This window comes from Macaca nemestrina, chromosome 6, assembly GCF_043159975.1.
Source record: "Macaca nemestrina isolate mMacNem1 chromosome 6, mMacNem.hap1, whole genome shotgun sequence".
NCBI classification, from domain to species: Eukaryota; Metazoa; Chordata; class Mammalia; order Primates; family Cercopithecidae; genus Macaca; species Macaca nemestrina.
The window spans coordinates 85,527,176-85,552,032 of NC_092130.1; the positions used below are offsets into that span (position 1 = coordinate 85,527,176).

The 24,857-nt window shown below is 45.1% G+C and overlaps 1 protein-coding gene and 1 long non-coding RNA gene across 4 annotated transcripts; one reads left to right on the forward strand and one right to left on the reverse strand.

Moving 5' to 3' along the window:
* The first annotated feature begins 753 nt into the window (after nt 1-753).
* LOC105491984 (glutaredoxin) lies at nt 754-9,432 on the forward strand. Of its 3 annotated transcripts, none has more exons than XM_011758825.2 (3): nt 754-1,049; nt 6,767-6,886; nt 8,454-9,432. In XM_011758825.2, exons 1-2 carry the CDS (start codon nt 843-845, stop codon nt 6,878-6,880), a joined length of 321 nt encoding a protein of 106 aa, XP_011757127.1. In that variant the 5' UTR covers nt 754-842; the 3' UTR covers nt 6,881-6,886; nt 8,454-9,432. The 3 variants fall into 3 exon arrangements, with proteins under 3 accessions (XP_011757127.1, XP_011757126.1, XP_011757128.1); XM_011758824.2 differs by having other exon boundaries at nt 756-1,049; nt 8,449-9,432; XM_011758826.2 differs by having other exon boundaries at nt 756-1,049; nt 8,602-9,432.
* A 3,439-nt stretch (nt 9,433-12,871) lies between these two features.
* On the reverse strand, nt 12,872-21,615 carry LOC139363826 (uncharacterized). Its single transcript, XR_011624859.1, has 2 exons — nt 16,717-21,615; nt 12,872-13,026 (listed from the first exon to the last, which is right to left on the reverse strand). It is a non-coding gene; the product is annotated as an uncharacterized lncRNA (long non-coding RNA).
* Nucleotides 21,616-24,857: the final 3,242 nt, after the last annotated feature.

A 24,857-nucleotide genomic window follows, 5' to 3' on the forward strand; every position in this document is an offset into this window, starting at 1 on the left:
GCCTCCATATTAAACTGCTGTTCAAGGGTTACCAACTCAGATGGTTATGGAGTGAAGCCGGTGTCTCAGGCATGGGCCTGTCGTTGTTACCTGTGGCAAACCAAAGCCACTACTTGCCCTATACAAAGGGGACATCAGCTGTCAGCCCCAGCAGCTTCCACTAAAAGACGCAAGCTCTGTATTGCCCGACCTGACTTTTCAGAGAGAAGTTGTAAGTCCACATTGTTTTGTGAGACCTCCAGATTTTTAAATACTGAGAATAATTTCAATAAAAAGATCACAACAACAAACACCCACCATACAGTCCAAGCAAAATGCTCTGAGAGCGACCTTCATAAGGAGTGCAAAGTCACAGTTTCAATTTCACTTCCTCTAAAGAGATTTCAAAGTGTTCTGTTTCTTAAGTGATTCTGTTTGCATTTTAAAATACAACTGTATCTCCGAGAGGTAAAACAATAATTTGCTCTAAGAAGTCACTGCTTCCTCAGCCCCTTTGTGAGTAAGCAATGTATGCTTCCCCAGAGGTGACTAAACTCTGATCATTGCCGATGGGCAGGCACTCCCCAAATGTCCAGGGACAACAAAGATACCCAGAGTGTCTTTCATAGCTACCAACGATTAAATAGCAAGTATTGCATTCCTAGGCATTGCGAACTAGTGAAGTATACCAGATGGAAATGTCTTTGAAGCTGTCCCTTTAAAACTCGAGCAAGCTACCAGGCAAACTCCGCCTCCAGGGAGGTTCCTTATTAAATAGGAGCCAACTGGCTGGGTCGGGGCTCAATACCCCAAGCAATACCTGCAACTGAGGATTCTTCCCGGGGAGACCGCAGCCCATCGGCATGGCTCAAGAGTTTGTGAACGGCAAAATCCAGCCTGGGAAGGTGGTCGTGTTCATCAAGCCCACCTGCCCATACTGCAGGAGGGCCCAAGAGATCCTCAGTCAATTGCCCATCAAACAAGGGCTTCTGGAATTTGTCGATATCACAGCCACCAACCACACTAACGAGATTCAAGATTATTTGCAACAGCTCACGGGAGCAAGAACGGTGAGTTTCATTTTAAACGGCTAGGGAAAGGCTCCCGGATTGCCTTTTCTTGTCAGAGCTGTGTCTTTCTTTAGGACAAGGCTGCGGCTCCGTCCTTCAAGGCGTCCAGAGGGCTGTGCGGGGCGGGGGGTGTGGGGGAGGGCGCCTTAGAGAGGATCTCGGTCACTTGAATGAGCGGCGGCACTGCAGCCAAAGGTCCTCTCACAGCCGAAGAGGGAGTACAACTGATGTCTGCTGTGCGACAGGGTAAGTGGGCCCAGCAGCTTGCCGGGGAGTCCCCGGGGAATTATCTAGAGTCTTTGTTTTAAGCACTGCCAAAATGACAGTTTTCAGCTGGCAGGGCTGGAGGTGGAAGCTGGGATGGAGGGCCGGGTGTGATGTGCTGGTTATTTAACATGAGAGTCATGTTCTTCATTCTCTTCTCCAGGTTTTCTTTTTCTAATTGGCTCATTCTTCCTTATTTAATTCCTCTCACTGGAAAAATCTAATGTACCATTATCTGCCCCTTGTTCTAAATTAATTAGGGATGTTTCCAGGCCCCACATTGTAGGGAATCATAGCCTGGAGTTCTTCTGGCCTGGCTCTTATAATGGCTGGCTGTGTGATCCTGGGCAAGTCACCACTCTTGTAGTCCTCAAAGATCCCAGCTGCAAGACCAGATTAGGTGACCTCAAAGTCTCATTTGCTGTGAATAGGCTGTGGGACCCTCTAAAAATTGCTCTTCTCCATCTGAAAGACTTCCCTGTCTTTAGTATCCTTGGCTTTGCATCCTGGGCTTCAGGAGGGATGCCAACCACATCACCTGTATCAGTTCTGCTGCGAGGTGGGATGAGAAATGTCCCACCAGTTCAGCTAAGTTCCCTTTTGGGATGCACATTCTACAGCACAGTGTTGGGCCAAGCACATATGCTATTTTAGTTTTAGTTTGACTTACAAGGTTGTTACTGGGTTCTGAGTGTAAAGCATTGGAGGTTGTTTCTCTCCTCTCTAATAAGAAGTCAGCATTTTGGTGCAGAGAGGGCTTAGTGTGTTACCCTACTGCTGTGTGCTGAGGTCCTGGAGTGTACACAATGACGACAGAGGCTATTGCTGCCTACTGGGACCACAGCTGCATAGGATGCCCAGGCCCTGAGAGGTGTAAAGGGCAGTGCAAACACTACTACAGGCCCCACTGTGGCTGCCACCCTGAGGACCTTTCAGCCATTGGTTCCCAAACTTTGCTGCACATTAGGATCACCTAGAGAGCTTGTAAAACAATCCTTATGCCCAAATTATGCCCCTCAATAACTAAATCACAATGTCAGAGGTGGGAGCCAAGTATTAGTTTTTAGTTTTTTTTTGTTTTTTTTTTTTTGAGACAGAGTTTCACTCGTCACCCAGGCTGGAGTGCAATGGCGCAATCTTGGCTCACTGCAACCTCTGCCTCCTGGGTTCTCCTCCCTCAGCCTCCCAAGTAGCTGGGATTACAACCGCATGCCACCACGCCCAGCTAATTTTTGTATTTTTAGTAGAGATGGGGTTTCACCATATTGGCCAGGCTGGTCTCGAACTCCTGACCTCAGGTGACACACCCACCTCAGCCTCCCAAAGTGTAAGCGTGAGCCACCACACCTGGCCAACAATCGCTTTTTCATTTCTTTGTAGAACAACAATATTTCTTGTAGTGATCTTTTAAGGTTTTTTTTTTTTTTTTTTTTTTTTAAGAGACAGAGTCTTACTCTGTCACCCAGGCTGGAGTGCAGGGGTGCAATGATAGCTGACTGCAGCCTCGAACTCCTGGGCTGAAGTGACCCTCCCACCTCAGTCTCCCGTGGCTGGGACTACAGGCATGAGCCATCGTACCCAGCTAATTTTTTAAGGTTTTTGTACAGATGAGGGTCTTGTTATGTTGCCCAGGCTGGTCTTGAACTCCTGGCCTCCAGCTATCCTTCCACCTTGGCCTCCCAAACTGCTGGGATTACAGACATGATCCACCTCAACAAGCCTGTTTTTCATTTTTAGAAAAATGTTTTTCACAGATTCTTGAATTCTGAATGCATTCCTCCTAGGGGGAGAACAAATCTTTTAAAGCTGCTTGTTTGATCCCCAACAGGTAAGTGTTTGTATTCAAAGGCTCTGAAAGCTCCTGTGGGTTTTTTGCTTGTTTGTTTGTTTTTTTGAGACAGAGTCTTGCTCTGTCCCCCAGGCTGGAGTGCAGTGGCGAGATCTTGGCTCACTGCAAGCTCCATGTCCGGGTTCACGCCATTCTCCTGCCTCAGCCTCCCGAGTAGCTGGGAATACAGGCGCCCTCCACCACGCCCAGCTAATTTTTTGTATGTTTAGTAGAGATGGGGTTTTCACTGTCTTAGCCAGGATAGTCTCGATCTCCTGACCTCGTGATCCATCTGCCTCAGCCTCCCAAAGTGCTGGGATTACAGGCGTGAGCCACAGCACCCGGCCTGAACCTGCGGTCTTAATTATTCTGTAAAGTATCTAGTAGGTAATCAGCAGGACATGATTATGGAAAGTTAGTGCCTTCAATCAAGCCATGTACTTAGTGAAACCTGTTTTTGTTTTGCTATAGTCACAGCTCCTAAATTAGTGCCTTCATTTATTTCTCCTGTAATGCACTTTTCTTTACATAGATCTGAGTTTCTGACCTATATCATTTCCCTTCTCTCTGAAGAACTTCTTTGGGCATTTCTTGCAAGGTGATTCCATTGGTAACACATTTCCTCAAGTTTTGTTTATTTTAGAAAGTGTTTCTCCTTCACATTTGAATGATGATTTTACTGCATGCAACAAATACTTTTAAGCACCTACTATGTACCAGGCACTTTTATGGACAGTGGGGAAAAAAATCTGTCTTTTCTGCCATGAAAAAAAAAAAAAACCTTCTGCCTTTGTTGAACCTATATTTTAGTGGGGGAGACAAACAAATACAATAATAAAACAGTATGTTGAGAGGTGGTAAGTGGCACGTGCTATGAGGAAAAGTAGAAAAGGTAGGGAAGCAGCAGCAGGGTCCAGTTTTAAATGGAGCCATTGGGTCTCACTGAGAAGGGAACATTCAAGCAGATATCTATAGAAGCTGAGGGAGATGGGCATACACAATTTACAGGCAGCGTGAATGCAAAGTTCCCAGGGTAGATGTTTGCGTGGCAGGTTTGTGGAACGGTAAGGAGGCCAGTATGGTTGCAGCACTGTGAGCCAGTAGGAGAGTTAGTGGAGGTGAGGTCTGAGACCTAATGGGAGCTTGGAAGAACTGTGACTGGTACTTGGTGTGAGATGAGATGCCCTTGGTGGGTGCTGAGCAGACAAGTCACTTGATCTGACTCCATTTTGAAAGGGCCACTCTGGGCCGGGCGCGGTGGCTCAAGCCTGTAATCCCAGCACTTCGGGAGGCCAAGGCAGGCGGATCACGAGGGCAGGAGATCGAGACCATCCTGGCTAACACAGTGAAACCCCGTCTCTATAAAAATACAAAAAATTAGCTGGGTGTGGTGGCAGGCGCCTGTAGTCCCAGCTACTCAGGAGGTTGAGGCAGGAGAATGGTGTGAACCCAGGAGGCGGAGCTTGCAGTGAGCCGAGATCTCACCACTGCACTCCAGCCTGGACGACAGAGCAAGACTCTGTCTCAAAAAAAAAAAAAAAAAGAAAAGAAAGAAAGGGCCACTCTGGCAGCTGTAGGGAAAAGAGACAGTAGGGCAAGAGTGAAGGTTGAAGCTGGGAGACATTGGGAGGCTATAGCAGTTATTCGGGTGACAAATGAAGGTGGCTTGTACCAGGGAGGAAGCTGAGGAAGTGCTGAGAAATCGCTTTTGAGTAGTTGCATTTGTGTAACCCTAGCTAGTGTGCAGGAGACGCTGCCTGGCTGAGGCTGGGGGAACCTACTCCAGGAGAGTAAGAACCACAGGATTACCAAACTCATTTTGGGGTGGCAGTTCTTTCGTCTCCTTGACAGTAGTGGACTCTCAAGTTCCTCTAAGGAGGAGGCTGGGAAGGGACAGGAGGGGAGGGAGCACAGGCTGGTTCCTCTTCTTTGCTCAGCTTTGTCAACAGTACTTGCTTCGGTTTCACTGCCACAGCCCTCCATGCCGTCCTGTACAGCCTGCCGTTCATCTCCCATTAGGGGTACCATTCACTGATACGATTTAAGGCAGTTTTGCAGTTGTCCAGACTAGAGGATGGGTATGAGGGTAAAGGAGCCTTTCGCTTCTTTGCCAGACACTGAGCGCAAAACTCCACGCTAGGGGCAGCCTGGTCACATTTCAGGGTCGTCTCAGGAGGCTGGGGGGCAGCTCCAGGGCTGTGGGTTTTCAAAGCCTCAGTTATCCTGTGAGAGCACAGGAAATAGCCATGGAAATGTGCAAGATTTGTTTTTAATTTTTAGACTTTATTTTTAATGCCTACCTTCACCCAGATCCCCTTTTTAATAAAAGTGCTGTAAGAACTTACCCACAATCATTAAGCCCCTTTTCTCATCTTTCTCACTTTTTGGACAATTTGCTCCAATTACTGTGCTTTCTGAGGAAAGCCCAAAGCTTTGAAAAATAGTCTCACTGCTTTCTGCCTCCACCTCTCCCTCCCCTCCAGTGCGTTCCTAGTACTCGAGGAAAGGCCCGCTGGCTCTGATGACATGGTCACCTCCATGGGGCTTGTTTCTTCACTGCCAGGCAGCCTTGGTGGAACACCCTTGGCCTGGAAATTCAGCCACGTTGAGGGTGTTTCCTCCTCCCTCGCGATTCTAAAAGCCCTCTGGAATTCTGTAATATGTCTGCTCCTAGCAGCAGGAAGGAAGCATGGAACTAGAGAGAAGCCTATTTAGCAGGTGTCATGACTGTGGCTTGGCATGGGTGACTCACCCACGTCCAGGGTGACTTAACCATCTTATGGTGGACCAGTGATTAAAGGAGACTCAAATACCACTACGCCCCCGTGGTTGAGGACAGAGCTTGCCTGTGTTGTTTTGTTTTGTTTTGCTCTGTCATACAGGTGTAAGTGCAATGGCACCATCACAGCTTACTGCAGCCTCGACCTCCCAGGCCAAAGCGATCCTCCCACTTCAGCTTCCTGAGTAGCTGGGACTATAGGCATGCACCGCCATGCCTGGCTAATTTTTGTATTTTTTGTAGAGACGGGGGTCTCACTATGTTACCTAGGCTGGTCTTGAACTCGGGCTCAAGTGACCCTCCCACCTCAGCCTCACAAAAGTAGTAGGATTACAGTCAAGAGCCACTGTGCCTGGCCCTCACCTGTGTTTTAACAACACAGAGAGATGATTGTATTTAATAAACTGTGGACCTGAAAAATCAGAGACCTAATGCAAATACTTTTCCAGCTGTATTTAGAAATGAATTCCTTCCTTCCTGATTGTTGTGACCCAGTTTACAATCCCTGATGCAGAGAAAGTAGAGTTCAATCTAGGTGGTCTGACTGCAGCCAATTAGAATTCTCCTGAAACATGTTTCTGTAGAGTGAAATTTTAAAATCCCTTTGGCAAGTTGGACAAGCTCATGCATAGCACACTCAACTTGAAAACTCTTCTGGCTTAAAAACATTCTTGGGTTTATAATGTTACCCCTTATAACAGTAAGGAAGTCCTGTCCTATAAGCATATACGTGAGGAGGTTGTAAAGTGATTTTAAAAATTTGGAATCATGGGAAATATTTCATGGTGGGATATGTTCTTTCTAGTCTAGTAATGTAGTAATGTCCTGGGTTGTGTGCTTCTTTAGGTTCCTCGAGTCTTTATCGGTAAAGATTGTATAGGCGGATGCAGTGATCTAGTCTCTATGCAACAGAGTGGGGAACTGCTGACGCGGCTAAAGCAGATTGGAGCTCTGCAGTAACCACAGGTGAGTGGCAGGTGAGGTGCTAGGCCAGGAACATGGGACACCATGGAATTCTTCTGTCATGGTTTGTTATACTGTAGGACAGCATTCTGGCTGGGGAAAGATGATTTGGGGTAAGTTGAGGAATGGTGATATCAATTACTTAATGAATTTCACACTTTACAAAGAGATTGTGTCAATGGGAGAAATTCTTTCACTCCACCTTCATTTAACAAATATTTATTGAGCATGTGCCAGATGCATGAGAATATAATGATGCACAAAATGATAACCTGGAACTTATATTCCAGAGAGGTAGACCGATCAAAAACAAGCAAATCCTTAAATAGAATAGAATAATGTGATAGAATATGTCAGGGGGTGGGGAGAAAATTGAGCTAACATGGTAAGGAAGGGCCTTTCTCAGGAAGGGTTGAGCTGAGACCTGATTGACAAGGAGACTGCTAAGCAGAGATGAAGCAGAAGAGCTTTTCAGGCAGAGGGAATAGCAAGTACAAAGACTCTGAGGTGGCAACAGGTAAGGGATGTTCATGGAACAGAAGAAAACCAGGAATAGAGTAAATGAAGTGCAGTAAGAAGGAAGAATAGAGAGAAAGGTGAGCAGGGGCCAGAGTACCCAGGCCGTGGTAAACAATTTGGATTTACTCAAAATGCGATGTGAAACTGAGGTCATTTTGGCTTTACCTGTGTTCATTTGGCAGATCAACTCTAATTATTAATTGGCTTCCCAAAAGCCAAAACCAAGTTTTCTAAAATCAGTAACCTAAAGGAGATCTTTGGCTCTGTGGAAAACCACAGGGCAATGAACATTTTAGAAAGAAACCATGATGGTTTTGGAGTCTGAGCTCCTCCTTCCCCCAGTTCCCCAGCACAGCTAGCGCTAGCCAGCTCCCAAGCAGGCCAATTCAGAGACCTGTACACAGAGAGACGTACGGGCTGCTTTAGTTGAGGGAGAAATGAATGGTTCTTTAACCAAAATGTTCTTGGAGGGGTATCTATTGCCTGCTAATTAATAACTCATCTCTTCGGCAATGAGTATACATAATTTGTGATAGTTACTCCACATAGCAACAGAAGGGGGAAAAAGATCTGAAAAAATACAACTGATTTCCCTGAAATGAAATAGTCAATGCTAGAACTCTTCTAATCGTAATTCTACAATATCATCACAGCAGGTGCACCCTATGTCTGTCTGAGTTCACTTCCTAGCCTTACCACTGGTACTAAAAGCACTCAAATCCAATTAATGGTGGTACCAAATGTTTCCTATTCTGGGACATGTTTAGCAATTTAGGCTTAGATTAAGAATGGGAGAAGATGGGAAATGTCATTTCTCAAACTGCTTCTATTTTGGTGTGGGCATCAGAGTCCCCCATATTCAGAAAGTCTCCTTTCTTGCATTTGGCCTTTTCCTTCAGTGTTCTATGCTGTCATTATTTTACTGGCAGCTGCATCTCAGGGCCATCTGCAACAGAGTGTGTTGATGGCAGGTGTAAGTGTTCTGGTAATGAGAGAAAGGAAGGATTTTGCCTTACAAGAAGATCCCATTCTTTCTTTCCTGGCAGAGCAGGCCCCCCATGCTGACATCTGTCCTCAAGAGCTGGATGGAATTGCAAATGATGACAGCACTTCCTGGTGGATGAATTTGGGGGCACAAACAGCTTTTTTCCTCTTTTGGCTCTGTATTTAAAAGTGAATCAACTTGCTCTTAACCACAGGGCCAAGAAGGTTGACGGGCCATCTTGGTTTTCTTCTGGATGCGCTCTTTGGTTTTCAGAAGACTGTGACAAGTTCTGGCCCAGGATTCCCTCACTGACCCTCAACTGTTCTCTTTGGCACACGTTTCTTACTGTTCTCCACGTGTCAGCATGTCTCTACCTCTAAGCCAGTGTTTTTCAACTATGTTTATCCAGACTCCTTCTCCACAATGATGAATCCATAGTTGGTTTTCTGCTACTGTCCATTAGCTGAAATCATTTTGCTGCTTGACTTTATGGAGTTTGTATTATGATATCAGTGGGTATTTTGAATGTGTTCTTTCAAACTACATGCATCTCTCCACTCAACCCCACCCCATCCCATCCCACCTTGAAAATCACTGCTCCGAACCAGTGTTCTCCACCTTGTCCTCCATAGATCTCATAGGAAATGTTCAACAATTCTGTGAAAGGTCACAGGACCCAATTGGAGAAATCATATGAAAAGCATAGTTGGTCTTGGCGTCACATGGATCAAAGGCACAAGTGCAGAGGCTGTGGTCATGCGGAACACTCTGTTATTTAAGATGGCTGTCCAGATAATCCTGAACACTGTGTATTTGTTTGATTTAGACTACCAGCAACGATTAAAGCACGAAATGTGAAACATCTGAGAAAACTTACAGCCCCCTACACCAAGAGTGTATCTATGAAAGAGCCCCCACACTTTGAAAACTTAAGAATCCCTTATGAAATTTGCCTGTTCTAGAATTGTAAGATTGTTAATTTCCTTCTTCAGTCTCTAGTGACAACACTTAACTTCTTTTCTAATAAAAAAATACCTGTAGATGATTCAGTGATTTTTGTCCAATTCGTTTCCATGTTCTCAAGACATTAAGGAATGTTAGGCGAAATATACTAACTTAAAACTGTGTTTATGTTTGGCCATGCCAATATAAATAAAGACATGTGCTGCTGTCACTCATTGGGTACAAATGGTTGATATAATTTTGAAATTTCATATTGAAATAAATGCCAGCTCCAGCTTACTGAATAATGCTTAGGGTTTAATAACAGTCTTTTTTCATTTCATATTCCTTTTTGCCATTTCCCACTTAAGGCCCGGGTACTTCTCGCTTCTTTCTTTTGTGGGCCCTAACCACTCCCTTCAACCAGGATCACTACGGATGATTGTTCAGGTTACACACTGCACAATATGAATGCCGCCCCTCCCCTCCCCCACCAGAGGTTACAGTGCCTGATCCGCTCTGGACTACTTCCCTGCACTTTCACACTTCTTTGTCCATGCTCATTGTGTTTCTTTCTCCTGAGATGCCTTTTCTTCTCCTTTGTTTTCCTTTGAAACTCCTCCTTGTTCAATGCCTGATTTAGACTGTTCCCCTATCTTTTCTGTCTCCTCTCATGGCCTTTTGACTGAAAATCATCGTTTCCTCTTCTGGAATTCAAAAACACTGCATATAGATACCGTACGGCTGTTATCAGGCTACGCTGTAGTTAATCATCTGTATTGGTTTCTTGCCAAATTCAGAAGTACCCGAAGGCGACTGGGCACAGTGGCCCATGCCTGTAACCCCAGCACTTTGGGAGGCCCAGGCAGGTGGATCACGAGGTTGGGAGTTCGAGACCAGCCTAGCCAATATGGTGAAACCCCCATCTCTACTAAAAATACAAAAATTACCCGGGTGTGGTGGCACATGCCTGTAGTCACAGCCACTCGGGAGGCTGAGGCAGAAGAATTGCTAGAACCTGGGAGGCGGAGGTTGCAGTGAGCTGAGATCATGCCATTGCACTCCAGCCTGGGTAACAGAGCGAGACTCTGTCTCAAAAAAAAAAAAAAAAAAAAAAAAGAAGTACCCAAAGGCAAGAACCTAGACTTAACTATGGAAACCCAGTTCCCAACATAGAAGAGCTATTTTATCAAAGCAATGTATGCATATGGTTTAAAAAGCCAATAGTACTAAAAGTCTTTTCTGCTCTAACTGCCTCAAACCCAGGTCCTGATAAAGTACCTTACAGGGCCGTGTGCCCCTCCCCAAGGGGATTCCCTCTCTCCATCCCTCCATAGAGGTAACCACTAGTTCATTTTTGTTGTAATCATTCTGATACTTTATAGTTTTACTCCTTATAATATCTCTAAGCAATACATTTTACTTTTGAAAAACAGTAACACCGACCTAGCTATGGAAGAAAAAGGTGATATCACAATTAGACAAACAATCCCAAGAACAGGTAAACTGAACACTGACTGAGTTATAGACTGGCTTCAGCATCCCTTGCAAGTTTTCCAGAGCCTCTTCTGGGGAAGCAGAAGTGGTGCTGAGTGAGTCCCTGGAAACACAGCACGCCACGATCAGGGAGGCTATTGTGTGAACCAAGCGTGGAGTGTCCCCCAGAAATGTGATAATGGCAGAGAGCTGCTCTGCATTTTCTGCTTCTAAGCTCAGTATGTCCCTGCCCCCAGCTTTCAGGAGGAGCTCAAAGCACACCCACACCTCTTCAGCTGGCCAGCTGTGTAGCAGGGAGAACAGAAATGTCATCACCACCAGGCAAGCTAAGTACAGACAAAGATCTGCTTCAGGCCCATTTCAGCTTTCTGTCCTCAAGTTGAAAACTGTACAACTACAGAGAACCCTCAACATGGAAAATTACACTGCTCCAATCTGGACTGCTGCCCTCTGTCCTGAGGCAGACAGGGTTCTCTATCTGGGATCTCCCTTCACTGTCATTCTGGGGATTCCCTTTTTCTCTCCTATGTTGGATCTCCTCTTTCCTTTGACCCACGTGTATGAGTCAGAATACATGCTAGGCTGCTATAACGAAGATATAATGCCTGATAGAAGCTTCTTTATCAAAAAAGTCCAGAGGCAGGCAGGTGGCATTTGCTCCAAGGGGTCATGACTGACCCAGGGGTCGTATGTACCACTTCTGCTCACATCCCATTGGCCAGAACTTAGTGTGATAGCCCCACCAGCTGCAGGGCAGGCTAGACAGAGGGGCCCCTGCCTGGGAAGCCTCTTGCCCAACTAAAACTCACTAAAACTTTACAAAAAGAAGGAGATCTATACAAGAAGAAGGGGAGAATGGCTATGGAAAGAAAATTAGCAAACTGCATCTTTCTCTTTTTTATTGTTTTTCCTCTGAGCCCCAATTTTCTTTCTCTTTTACATCTGAAAGCCTTCCTCAAATGTCTGGAGATGTGACTATCTGTAAAGAATGAGGCACTAAAAAACTGATTGGAAGACTTGTGTACATAGGTTAGGCTTGCCAACTGATAGCTTCACCATAGATGGAGTCTTTGTTCAAATCTCACCCTCTCAGCAAGGGCTCCCCCATCCCCCTATCTAACACTCTCCCTTCCACTTTCACTTAGCATTCCCTATCCCTCTTTATCAATTTATTTTTTTCTATAGCATTTATCTTTTTTTTTTTTTTTTTTTTTTTTTTTGAGATGTGGTCTTACTCTGTCATCCAGGCTGGAGTGCAGTGGCATGATCTTAGCTCACTGCAACCTCTGCCTCCTGGGCTCAAGCAATCCTCCGACGCTCAAGTGATTCTCCCACCTCAGCCTCCTGAGTAGATGGCACCACAGACACATGCCTCCATGGAAGCTCACCTAATTTTTTGTATTTTTGGTAGAGACAGGGTTTCATCTTATTGCCCAGGCTGATCTCGAACTCCTGAGCTCAAGTGATCCACCTGCCTTGGCCTCCCAAAGTGCTGAGATTACAGGTGTGAGGCCCCACACCCAGTCTATCTTTTAATATTTGGTATGATTTATTTAGTTTACTGTCTCTTCCCTACTAGAATATAAGTGCCTTGAAGTCAGGGATTGGTGTCTATTTACTGCTGTATCTGCAGCATCAAGACTGTTTGGCAGATAGTAGGCTCTTTCTTGAGTGAACAGATTAAAGAATAAATGAACAGGTGTGGATCTGGCTGTCTCATTGGGAGCTCCCCCAATTATTGGTTCCTGGACACCTTTTCTTTTGAGTCATTCAGTGTCTCCAGCTTCACAGCTGGGGGTTGCGCCTCATCGTCAGGGTTCTGGCTGCCAAGCAGGGAAAAGGGACTTGGCAGCTCCCTGGCCGGTGTGTGGACACCTCATGTAACCTCCCGTTTTCTGCCCTGCTCCTTGCTGAGTAGTTCTGTGTGATATGCAAGGATAGAAAGAATGATCTTTCAAAGAGTATGGAGAGACTGGCACTAGGGGCTGGCAAACAAAACAAAACAAAAACCAAAAATTACCAACCAAAAAATTCACAGCCAAAGCTCTACTCTTTCTGTTTACTGAAGAAAGTAAGTGATCCAATCTCCTGCGAATGTTGTTGATTTTAATAACCACCTTCTCTGCTTCCTCCAGCCTGGCTCTTTGGGCTGGACTCCAGACAGCCATTTCTTCCAATTCAAGGCTGTCCAAAGATGCCCCTTAAGGATGGAGAAAGAACTGGTAAATTCTTAAACCGATGGTAAATTCTTAAACTGGTGATAAATGGATCTATGTGGCCCAGACCACACTATTTATATCCCCCGTGAGTATTGTTAGATCGTTATCTTGACATTTGGTTGCCAGAGAAAGCCATGCTCCTTAATTGACTATACCATAATATTGTAAAGAACTGGGCTCCTGAGATATTTTACTTAGAATTCCTTTCTTATATTAATAGGGGTCTTTTTTTTTTTTTTTTTTTTTGAGACGAGTCACTCTGTCGCCCAGGCTGGAGTGCAGTGGCGTGATCTTGGCTCACTACAACCTCCGCCTCCTGGGTTCAAGTGATTATCCTGCCTCAGCCTCCTGAGTAGCTGGAATTACAGATGCACACCACCACACCTGGCTATTTTGTATTTTTAGTAAAGACAGGATTTCACCATGTTGGCCAGGCTGGTCTCAAACTCCTGACCTCAAGAGATCCACCCACTCGGCCTCCCAAAGTGCTGGGATTATGGGCGTGAGCCACCACACCCGGCCTTAATAGGGGTCTTCTTCTTAAATACACCGAATGTTTGAAGGGGCAGAATTTAATCTTGCTCATTAGGGGAAGAGAATTCTGGTCTGGTCCCTTTAAGCACAAGTGATGTTTAAAATGGGTCTATATTTATGCACAAGTTTATACTTCCTGTCCCCAGGCGACTTTCCTGGTGAGCTGTGCGGAGCTGAAAGTGGGAGAGAGAGGGGTAACTAGGAGAGTCAATGACGGCACAGAACGTGAGAGCACAGAGGCAACCCGAGGCTCTGGGGTTTTTTTTACCGGCTCTTCCTGCGCGCTCAACTCCTCCCTCCTAGTTGACTGGGCTCAAGCCTCTGGGGACCTGCAGCTGCGCTTTCTCAGAAGCAAGCAGAGATGCCTCCTTCCTATTCTCTTGTATGCCTTGTAAAACTTAAGACACTTCATATGTAAAATTACAGCTGTTTATGGGGTGGAGATTTTGCACTTCCTCCCATTATTAAGTCATCCTTGAGAACTGAGTGTGGATGATCTTTAACACAGTCTGCCCAGGGTTCTAGCCAGATGTGTTAAATGGGGACCAAAGGACCCACTCTGGGAATGGAGGACCAGCAACTCCTGGGAAGACAGAATTAAAGAGCACAGCTGGAACCTGTGGCCATGGGGGCTGTCCCCTGACATCTAGAATGCAACCCTTGTGTAGAGGTGACTCCGGGTGCCTTTATCCAGCCCCCTGCATAGAAGATCTCCTTTAGCCTCACCAAAGCAGTCACTGTACAATTAAAAAATGCAGGGGGCGGCAGGGACGGCTGCCCCCAGAAAGGGAACAGTGTGGGCATCTCCAGACAGGTAAACCACAGGAAAACCAAGGAGCCCTAGGTCTCCTCCCCATCCAGGAAGCCTTTAGCTGGCAGCACAAGGGAGGGGCGGCCACACCTTAGGTTATTTTTGAGTCAGTTTCCCCACCCCTGTGTGAAGGTGTGGTCCAATGGCAGATAGACTGTCCTTAATCTAACCAGAGGACTCCTCCTCCAAGTGAGAAAAGGAGCAAAGGATGCAAAGTGCTCCTTCAACACTCCCTGAGCTGGAAGGAGAAGAAAAATCCCTCCTCCTTTATAGGAATTTGATAAGTGAGGGATAAGTGATCCCCACTAAGGAGCATGAGCTCTGCCTGCCTCGGCCTTCCAAAGTGTTGGAATTACAGGCATGAGCCACCATGCCTGGCCCTTTTCCAATATTTCAATAAAGGTGAACAGCTGATTTACCCAGTTAGAAGTTTTTCCTGGTTTATTTTCTGTATGGCGGAAGCAGCAAGGAATACAATATAAACTCAGTTCAAGGATAACTGCCATGTACATATAATTATCTATTCAAAATATTTAATTTACTTTAAAAAAAAATCCCAGCATTCATAGTAGCTTTTGACCAATTCTGCTTTCTCAGTTGATGGCAAAACTCACCAGTATATATGGAGAGGCTGTGGTCTGTCCCATCTTTTACTATAGCAAAAAAAAAAAAGGGGGGGGTCTACAAGCTTGGAAATGTTGAAAATTACTGCTCTGAACCAAAGAGGTGGTTGACACTGGTAGTTTGGAAATTTCCTACTTACAGAGAATCTAGCAAATTGCTGCCATGTGAGGGTAGTACCAAATAATGGTCTACTCTTACCAAGGTCAGGGTATAAGGAATCTTCAGCAGTGTCTCCCAGGCATTCAAAGAGGCTGTATACAGCACTTTGGGAGGCCAAGGCAGGTGTATCGCTTGAGGTCGCTTTACGTCAGGAATTCAAGACCAGCCTGGCTAACATGGTGAAGACCCATCTCTACTAAAAATACAAAAATTAGCTGGCATGGTGGCACATGCCTGTAATCCCAGCTACTTGAGCTCAGAGTCTCCAGAGCAGCTGTCTCAGAACACTGGTTCCATGGCACATCAGCAAATGTTACATGAAAAAATGGGTTCCATGAGTTTGGAAATGCTGGGCTATGCAGTGCTGGCCTGCAGGACTTGTGCCCATTTTGAGAGTCTATGCCTTTTATCTGATAAACTTTAAAAACAGATACTCTTAGCCTCATTAAACCCCACAAGCATATAAAATATTTACCTCTTTCCCTTTGCTGAGATATAGGAAAGGGCAACAGAGGATGGATGGAAAACAGCCTCCCTGAGAGGCACCTCCAGCTTAGAGGGATGATGAGAGGATGAGTCATGTGGAGTAATACAGCAGGTGAGCTCAGTCAGGGCTCCTAATCCAGTCTTACCCTTGAGACACTCCGGAAGTACTGTGGAATTAGTATCTGCAACATGTTAGATGTTTCAGCTGGGCACGGTGGCTCATGCCTGTAATCCCAGCACTTTGGGAGGCCGAGACGGGTGGATCACTTGAGGTCAGGAGTTCTAGACTATGCTGATCGACATGGTGAGACCCTGTCTCTACTAAAAATACAAAAATTAGGCCAAACGCGGTGGCTCACGCCTGTAATCCCAGCACTTTGGGAGGCCGATGTGGGTGGACCACCTAAGGTCAGGAGTTCGAAACCAGCCTGGCCAATATGGGGAAACCCCATCTCTACTAAAAATACAAAAATTAGCTGGGTGTGGTCGTGGGCACCTGTAATCCCAGCTATTCAGGAGGCAGAGGCAGGGGAATCACTTGAACCCAGGAGGTGTAGGTTGCAGTGAGCCGAGATCGCGTCATTGCACTCCAGCCTGGGTAACAGAGTGAGACTCCATCTCAAAAAAAAAAAAAAAAAAAAAAAGCCGGGCATGGTGGTGTGCACCTGTACTCCCAGCTCCTCGGGAGGCTGAGGCAGGAGAATCGCTTGAACCTGGGAGGTGGAGGTTGCAGTGAGCGAAAGCAGAGATTGTGCCACTGTACTCCAGCCTGGCTGGCAGAGTAAGACTTCATTTCAGACAAAAAAAAAAAAAAAAAAAAAGGAAGAAAGAAAGAAGTAGATGTTTCATTTGTCCAGGACATTAGCGGCAGAGCAAGGGGGTAGCACTGGCAAGACCCCAAGCTTGGTAAATTTACTTAGCAGACATTCACACAGGCTTGTGAAGACAGACGGGCTGGAAGCTTGACCTTGGGACTTGCCAGAGCCTTTAATATGTTACATGCATTGTGAATTTCCAAAGTAGTAACTAAGTACCCATTATATTTCAAAGTTTTTACCTGCCCTTTTTTCAAGAAGCACCTCTCTCAGAATTCATTTTATGGGTTACAAGCACTGGAAATGCTAATATTTTGCCCTTTCACTTCTCTTCCCTTTGCTGCTCTCACTTGCTTTTCCACAGTTAACACCATTTCATGCAAGGAATGCTCTTATGGTCTGAATGCTTCTGCCCCTCCTAAATTCATATGTTGAAATCCTAACCCCTAAGGTGATGGTATTAGGAAGTGGGACCTTGTGGGAGGTGATTAGGTCATAATGGTGGAGCCCTCATGAATGGGATTAGTGCCCTTTTAAAGAGGACTCAGAGGGCTAGCTTGTCCTTTCCACCATGTGAGGACACAGTGAGAAGGCACCATCTACAAGCCAGGAAATGTGTTCTCTTCAGACACTGAAGCAGCCAGGAGCTTGGTCTTGGACTTCGCAGCCTTCAGGACTATGAGAAATATATTTCTGTTGTATATAAGCTACCCAGTCTATGGTATTTTGTTATAGCAGCTCTGACAGCCTGAGACAGATGCTGAATGGGTGCATCATGTCAATGTTTGGCATTTCTTCTATGTCAGCATTCTGTAACTTATTTACACTTTCAGCTGATAATCTGGCATAATTCCCAAGTTTCTTAATAATGACACAGAGTCCATCAAAGTCTTCATCTCCTGGTTCAATTCAAGCATCATTATAGACCAAAGTCTGTGCCAAGAGCTGTTAGAGCTGATTTATCAATACAGTCCTAAGCATCAACAAGTGTATAAAAGGCATCGTTAAGACTGAACTCTCCTGGAAAACCATAAATTCTAGGACTCTGTTAACTGCAGCAAGCAGTTAGCAAAAGCAAACACAAAAAGGTGCACTTGCTCTTCATGGATTGTAGAATTCTGTGGTCACAAGGCTGTATTGTGGGTGTCACGGTGGGTAATTAAATTCAGAAGAAGATGACAAGAAGGTGTGAGAAGCATTTGCCCAGAAACAAAATTTTTCCATTTTTATCCAGTTTTGCTGGCCTTGCTTTGAACATGTCACTGGTCTACAGTGGTTACAGAACCAGTCAGAACACATTTTTCTAGCTACCTATACTTTTCTTCCTCCCTTCCTTCTCTCCTGCCCTCCCTTCCTCCTTCCTCCTTTCTTTTCTCTCTTCTCTCTTTCTTCCTTTTTCTACAACTTTATTGAAGTATATTTTCTTTAATGAGAAAATGTTTAAGTTGCTCAGCTCCTAACAGGAACTGGCCCCAGAATCTAAAATTCCTGCTCCTTTCACGGATCAGAAGCCACGTGGACTGAATTCAAATCCTGGTTAGGCGATTTCCCAACTGTGTGACTATAGGTTAGCAAATCTCTCCAGTTTGGCTTCTTATTATAAGAATTAAGGATAATGAACATTAAATTAACTAATTAAATTAAAATGAAAGGTGATTCACAGAGAAACCTCACTGTCTGGCTTCCCCGCGGCTGAATGAGCCCTGCAAGCAGCTCTCCATTCTCCCCAAACACTTCCTACCAAGCATGCTGTTTTTTCCTATCCGTTTTGGGTTAAGTCAAATATTAACCACAAGGTTGGTGTGTTAACAAGTCACAACATTTGAAGAATCCTAATCAGGTCAGACTTTGGAATAGTTTCCTCAGAGGTGGGTGGGAAGGAAAGTGGGGAGGGAGGATGACCTTAATAACTCCTTGACCTTGGAGTCAGCCTTGCAAGTCAACTAAAAGAATGTGTCTCCCAGCAACATGCCCAGCCTCCCTCACATTGCCCAAAGACAGCAATGCAACAGCATCCTCAAAGGAGGACATTGACGTCCGTGTTTGCTGGATTATTGTACATTTTTCTTAGAATGCTTATGGAGGCTCTTTGCTAGTCGGTGAAGTATGCGAGCTTTGGAGTCAGGTCACAGTTCTTCCCAGCTCTGCAACTTATTAACCACATGGCCTTAGGCGGTGACTCACTGTGCTCATTTTAGAATAGAGATACTGACAGCCCCTGGCCACTGGATTGCTGGGACAATAAAATGACAGAGATAATGAGAGTGGTTATACTTGCAGAGTGCTAACTCTGTGCAAGGCACTGGTTTCAGCACTTAATGTGTATGACCTCATTTACTCCTCCCAGTGACACTATGGGGTTAGTAGTCCATTAGCTGCATGTTACAATGAGCAGCTAAAGTCCAGAGAGAGGTCACTTTACCTGTCTGAGGTCACACAGTAAGGGTTGGAGCTGGGATGTGAATTTGCCTGCGCAGTCTGGCTTCATCACATGCTCAGCCACCCCACCAGACCACTTTCCTGTGCCATATCAGCTCTTCTGAAGGAAATCATGTACGCAGAATGTCTGGCCCTCAGTAAGAGCACAATAAATGGTGATATTGAAATAACTAATACTTCCATTTCCTCAGGCCTCACCAGCTTATGGAATTCATGCAAACACCTCTTGCCTGCTCCAAAACCAGGCCCCATTGTCTCCTGAAGTTATTCTTGGGGTGCCTCCCATTGACCTCCTGTCCTTCCACACTTGCCCCTCCCTGAGGTCCTGCCTGTGAAGTCCCTTGAGGTGGCGTCTCACCCTTCCACTGATGTTGGTGTCCCCTATGCCTCTCCCCTGAGCCCTCTGGCCAAGTTCCCTGGGCCCCAAGCACAAATGGGTATCTGGACCGAAACAGTCAATACCATCCACTTGGAGACCAGTGACATTGTGTTCCCTGCTGTGTTCTGTTACATTCAACAGACATTTCCTAAGCAACTATTATATTTTGGAGAAAGTGTTAGAAGACACACAAAAAGTAAGAGCTAATGGTAGCCCATCTTCCTTGGATGTCTGAGCAAATGACATTTGTGAACAACAAATAAAGAAAAAAGTAAGTTACAAGCAACAAATATGTTTACAAGGACACCCTCTAGCAGCGTAGGGCCACTCAATGCCTACTAAGGTGCTATACAAACTCAGTCTTTCTTATCACATTCATTAAAAGTCATGAGGGTCAGGCTGGGAGCTGTGGCTCATACCTGTAATCCTAGCACTTTGGGAGGCCAAGGCAGGTGGATCATTTGAGGCCAGGAGTTCGAGACCAGTCTGGCCAACATGGTGAAACCCTGTCTCTACTAAAAATACAAAAATTAGCAGAGTGTGATGGCGAGTGCCTGTAACCCCAGCTACTTGGGAGGTTGAGGCAAAAGAATCACTTGAACCCAGGAGGCAGAGGCTGAAGTGAACGGAGATCACCTGGGCAATGGAATGAGACTCCGTCTCAAAACAAAAAAAAATTGTGAGGGTTGTAAAAGAGAAGGTTTTGTTGTTATTGTTGTTGTTGTTGGTGGTGATGTACAGCTTAGAAAAATGCCCAGGCATACTTAATAGCACCTGTTAGCTTTTGTGCATAATCTTTATATCTGAGTTCTTGCTAAGGAATTTTCTTAACTTTTGCTTTCTGTCTAGTCAAAGAAAGCATTTTAACCTCGCCTGGGCACTGCAGCATTGCAAGCAGGGTTCTAGCAGGTGGCCTCTCAGGGATTTTGGTATGTAGTTACTTTAAACTAGAACGGCTTTATTGCCTCAGAGGCCATCCATTCCTCAGAGGAAGTCACTAAATTTAGAAAACCAACCCTAGTCCTCTTCCAACCAATGGGACAGAAGTCCCCAGAACAATGGTGTGTTCAGTGACTCAGGCTGGACAATGGGGAGAGAATTAGACAAGAGATTTTGAGGAAAATGAAAATTGCCTACATAAATTTTAATTTTATGGAAACTGAAACTGAGGATGTTGCATTTTTCCTCAGCCTTAAATTTATGAAAAGTAAAGGCAAAAGCAAGATGCTTCCACTTGGGAGGAGGAAGGAAAAAGCACCCTCCCGTTCCAAGCCAGCCTGCCTGAGGATAGCGGTTACTCAGTAACTCTCTTTAGAACTTGCTTAGCCAAATTTGGTGTTGCAAGGCTCTTAGGCTTAAAAAGATTATTTATTTATGATTGTGCTCCAATATTTCTTCTCATTCTTACAAGGCGGCTGAATATTTTTTAAAAACCAGAAATTAACAAAAAGGTAGACAACTCAGGTAAAAAAAATATATATTCTGAGACAGTAGAAAATTCTATCATTGTAAACAAAAAATATTGAGGGACTCAAATTTTATGTTTAAAATGCTTTAAAAATTCATATAAGACTGTTGCTAAGTTTTTTCAGAATTTAATTTTACATTAACTCTGATACGGCTCTGATGGCTGGAGGAACACCAGGGTTCTTGGCCTCGAGCCAATAGGAGTAATGATATGAACACACGTGGAGTGATTTTAAGGATCAAAAAGTTTAATAGGCAAGAAACAAGGAAGGAAGAAGAAAGTACCTCCCCAGGACAGAGACAGAGGGAGGGGGATTCAAACAAAGAGAAAACCCTGTGTGCACCAGAAAGTGGCTGCTTATATTTGGATGCTGGAGGAGGTGGTGTCTGGTTTGCATAGGGCCCAGGGGATTGGTTTGACCAGGTGTGTCATTCACCTAGCCGGCAAAAAGCCTGGCCCTCCCACCTTAGCCCTTTGGTATGCAAATACGGGTCACCATGATGTTCTGAACCCATGGTGTTATCTGGAGGTGGCCATGACATTTGGTACACCTGGTGACAAGGAAAAGATGGTGGGAATCACCATATTGAGTGAACCCAGTTTTTACGGGCCTGTATTGGCATATCAAAGCTTGCTGGCCTGGCCGTTCAAGCCACCCTTTCTGTTAGGAAAGAGATGGTTCAGGGATTCTTATTACAGGAAAAATTCCACCAAAAACCTTACTATCTGCCTACAAATTATTTCTTAATAACTTCTGTATCAACTCCATACGAATTCACAGTCCTGGGTCTTTGATTGGTCCAAAGGGTCCAGGACACAGCGCTCAGTATAAGCCCAGAGAAACCCTGAGCAGGAGAGATTATAAGGTCAACAAAATGTGAAAGGAGGGCACAGGTCTGAATGTGTGATCCTGAGAAGGTCTAGATCAGCTCCCAGCTCCCACCCACCCTCCCACAAAGAGAGATCATTTTTGGGAGGCAGTAGCCGCTAGGCTACCCTATGCCTCAGGGAAAAGTCTGGTCTTTCGGTCAAATGTTTGTGAAACATAATTAGAAAAATGGGGGTTGAGTGATGGAACTGGAAAAACTATCAAGGAGAAAGGAGGAGCCTGGTCCTAGAGGTCAAAGGTCACACTGGTGGTGGAAGGGCAAGGGAAGTTCCTGTGGGCTGGGGCAGAGTGGAGGAGAAGGAACGGCCCTCAAGGAGCTGGTGCTGCTCCAGACCTGAAAACTGGAATTAATTGTCTTATGGGTTCTCAAAGCATGATCTGTGGACCAGTGACATATAAGCATCACCTGGGAACTTCTTATAAATGCAAATTCTCAGGTCCCACCCCAGATAGACAAAATCAGAACTCTGCGACTGAGGCCCAGCATTGTTTCTGGGTTTTTAAATTGTATTTTAATTTAATTTTTATTTATTTTTTGAGACAGGGTTTCGCTCTTACCCAGGCTGGAGTGCAATGGAACGATCTCAGCTCACTGCAACCTCCGCCTCCTGGGTTTAAGTGATTCTTCTGCCTCAGCCTCTCGAGTAGCTGGGATTACAGGCATGCGCCACCACACGTTGCTAATTTTGCATTTTTTGTAGAGACGGGGTTTCTTCATGTTGGTCAGACTGGTCTTGAACTCCTGACCTCAAGTGATCTGCCAGCCTCGACTTACCAAAGTGCTGGGATTACAGGCTTGAGCCAGCTGTGCCCAGCCTTAATTTTATTTTTTAGGAGACAAGCTATCGCTGTGTTCCTCAGGCTGTACTCCAACTCCTAGGCTCAAGCAATCCTTCACCTCAGCCTACAAAGTAACTGGGCCTACAGGCACATTCCACCACACCCAGCCCGTTTTAATTAGCCCTTCAGGGGATTCTGATGACTGCCACAGTTTGACAACAACTTGTTTAACAAAATGCTGTGTTTCAGGTATTAAGACCTCACAAAACAATTCATTAAACCAGCTGTTTACTGGACTGACTGAGCTGCTGTAACAAATTATTCCAAACACAGTGGCTTAAAACAATATGGGGGGGCCAGGCGCAGTGGCTCAAGCCTGTAATCCCAGCACTTCGGGAGGCCGAGACGGGCGGATCACGAGGTCAGGAGATCGAGACCATCCTGGCTAACACGGTGAAACCCCGTCTCTACTAAAAAATACAAAAAAAACCCCCAAAAAAACCAACTACCCGGGCGAGGTGGCGGGCACCTGTAGTCCCAGCTACTCGGGAGGCTGAGGCAGGAGAATGGTGTAAACCCGGGAGGCGGAGCTTGCAGTGAGCTGAGATCCGGCCACTGCACTCCTATCCCGGTGACAGGGTGAGACTCCGTCTCAAAAAAAAAAAAAAAAACAAAAAAAGGGACTTATTCTCTTTATAGCTTTGGAGGTCAGAAGTCCAAAATCAGAATGACTGAAGTCCAGGTCTCAGCAAGGTTGGTTCCTTCTGGGGGCACTGAGGAAAGACTCCATCCCCTTGGCATTTCCAGCTTCTAGAACCCATCTTTATTCCTTGGCTCAGGGCCCCTGAGGGCAAAGGGCAGCCACTTCAAATCTCTTGCCATCAACACTGCCTTCTCCTCTAATGATCATTCTACTGCCACCCTCCTATAAAGGCCCTCATGATTACAATGAACCCTCTCGGAACAATCTCTGTATCTCAAGATCCTTAACTTAATCAAATCAGCAAAATCCCTTTTGCCATGAAAGGCAACCTATTCACAGGTTCGGGGGATTAGGAATATGGACATTTCGTAGGAGGCTATAGTTTCCTACAGGGAGGAAGAGGAGAAATATGCACTTTCGTTTGCTTGTATTCACATAAATAAACAGTTTTCATGCACAAGACACTAATAAATCTGAGTACCTGTGAAGGATGCAGGGCACGAGGGGAAGGAATGGGAGCTAGCACTTTCTTCTCAAAGTTGACTTTTTATATTATTTTGAGCTTTGAGCCAGGCAAATATATTACCTTTTACACAACGTTAACCATCAAAAAATAAAGAGAATGAGACCCCATTTAGTAATTTCTGAGTGTTGAACCATTCAGTTTGAATATGACATATCAGAGATCAAACCACTGGGACCTGGAGTCCTAGAGGTTACAAGTATTGAAAGCAAAAGCATTTTAGTGGTGATGTAGGCAGTAGGGGAAGAAACAGAATCTTGCTTGGGCATGAACAAAACAGGATAGGCACTAAGTCAAAGATGAGGGACTGGGCTTGACCTTCAAGGCAAGTTAATGTTTTGGATTTTGTTCATATGTTTTTAAGTTAAAAAGTTCTTCAGATCTTCCAAGTGCCCAACAAAGGAAGAGGGGTTGAGATCCCCATTCCTTTCTCCTTAATTAAAAAATAATAATATATCCTGTCCATTAAATGAAACTGCCTTTGCAAAAATTATAGTAGTCAGGGAAGTTTAACATAACTGATTCCATCTTGCTTCTAACAGGCTAAAGTGCTTTTGCTCATTCTTGTGTGGAAATCATAACAGTCCTTTCCCTCCTTGAACTGATCTCCTTGTTCAAAAATTGAAACTGTATTTGTAAATACCAACACGAGGTCACAAGGTTAGAATTATGATAGGGGCCTGAACTTTGCTAAAGAATAGGCATAGGTGAACAATAAACATCCATTGTTTGCTTAACTTGCTTTTCTGTAAGTTGCTTACTGCCCCCGAGTTATACAACCAAAGGCTGCAAAATTTGTAATTTCCCCAACTACTCCTACGGATAATATCACTATTTTGAAACCTAGAGAACTGGTTTTTCAGGTATTTTTCAGATTTAGCATTTTGGTAAACCAAGAGATACCACCTGGTCCTGAGACTCCCTCCTCAGAACTGACTCAGATGCATGAAGGCAGTTTAGACACACACCCCTGTAATTCCATCCCCAGACAATCAATTATTTCAGTTCCCCAGCTCCCTACCCACCAAAGTACCCTTGAAAACCCTAGTAGCTGAATTGTTAGGGAGGTGGATTAAGAAAAGTCTCCCATTCTCCTCACCTGGCTGGCCCTGCAAGTGTTGTTTCTTTGCTACAACACTTGCTGCTCTCAATGCATTGGTTTTTTGGGAGGCAGCAGGCAGGAAGAACTCGTCAAGCTGTGA

Bases quoted from the DNA above. Each gene is read 5' to 3' on its own strand.
- LOC105491984 (XM_011758825.2), top strand. From the start codon at position 843: ATGGCTCAAGAGTTTGTGAACGGCAAAATCCAGCCTGGGAAGGTGGTC. The intron at 1,050-6,766 runs GTGAGTTTCATT...GTGCTTCTTTAG, and splicing joins AGCTCACGGGAGCAAGAACG to GTTCCTCGAGTCTTTATCGG.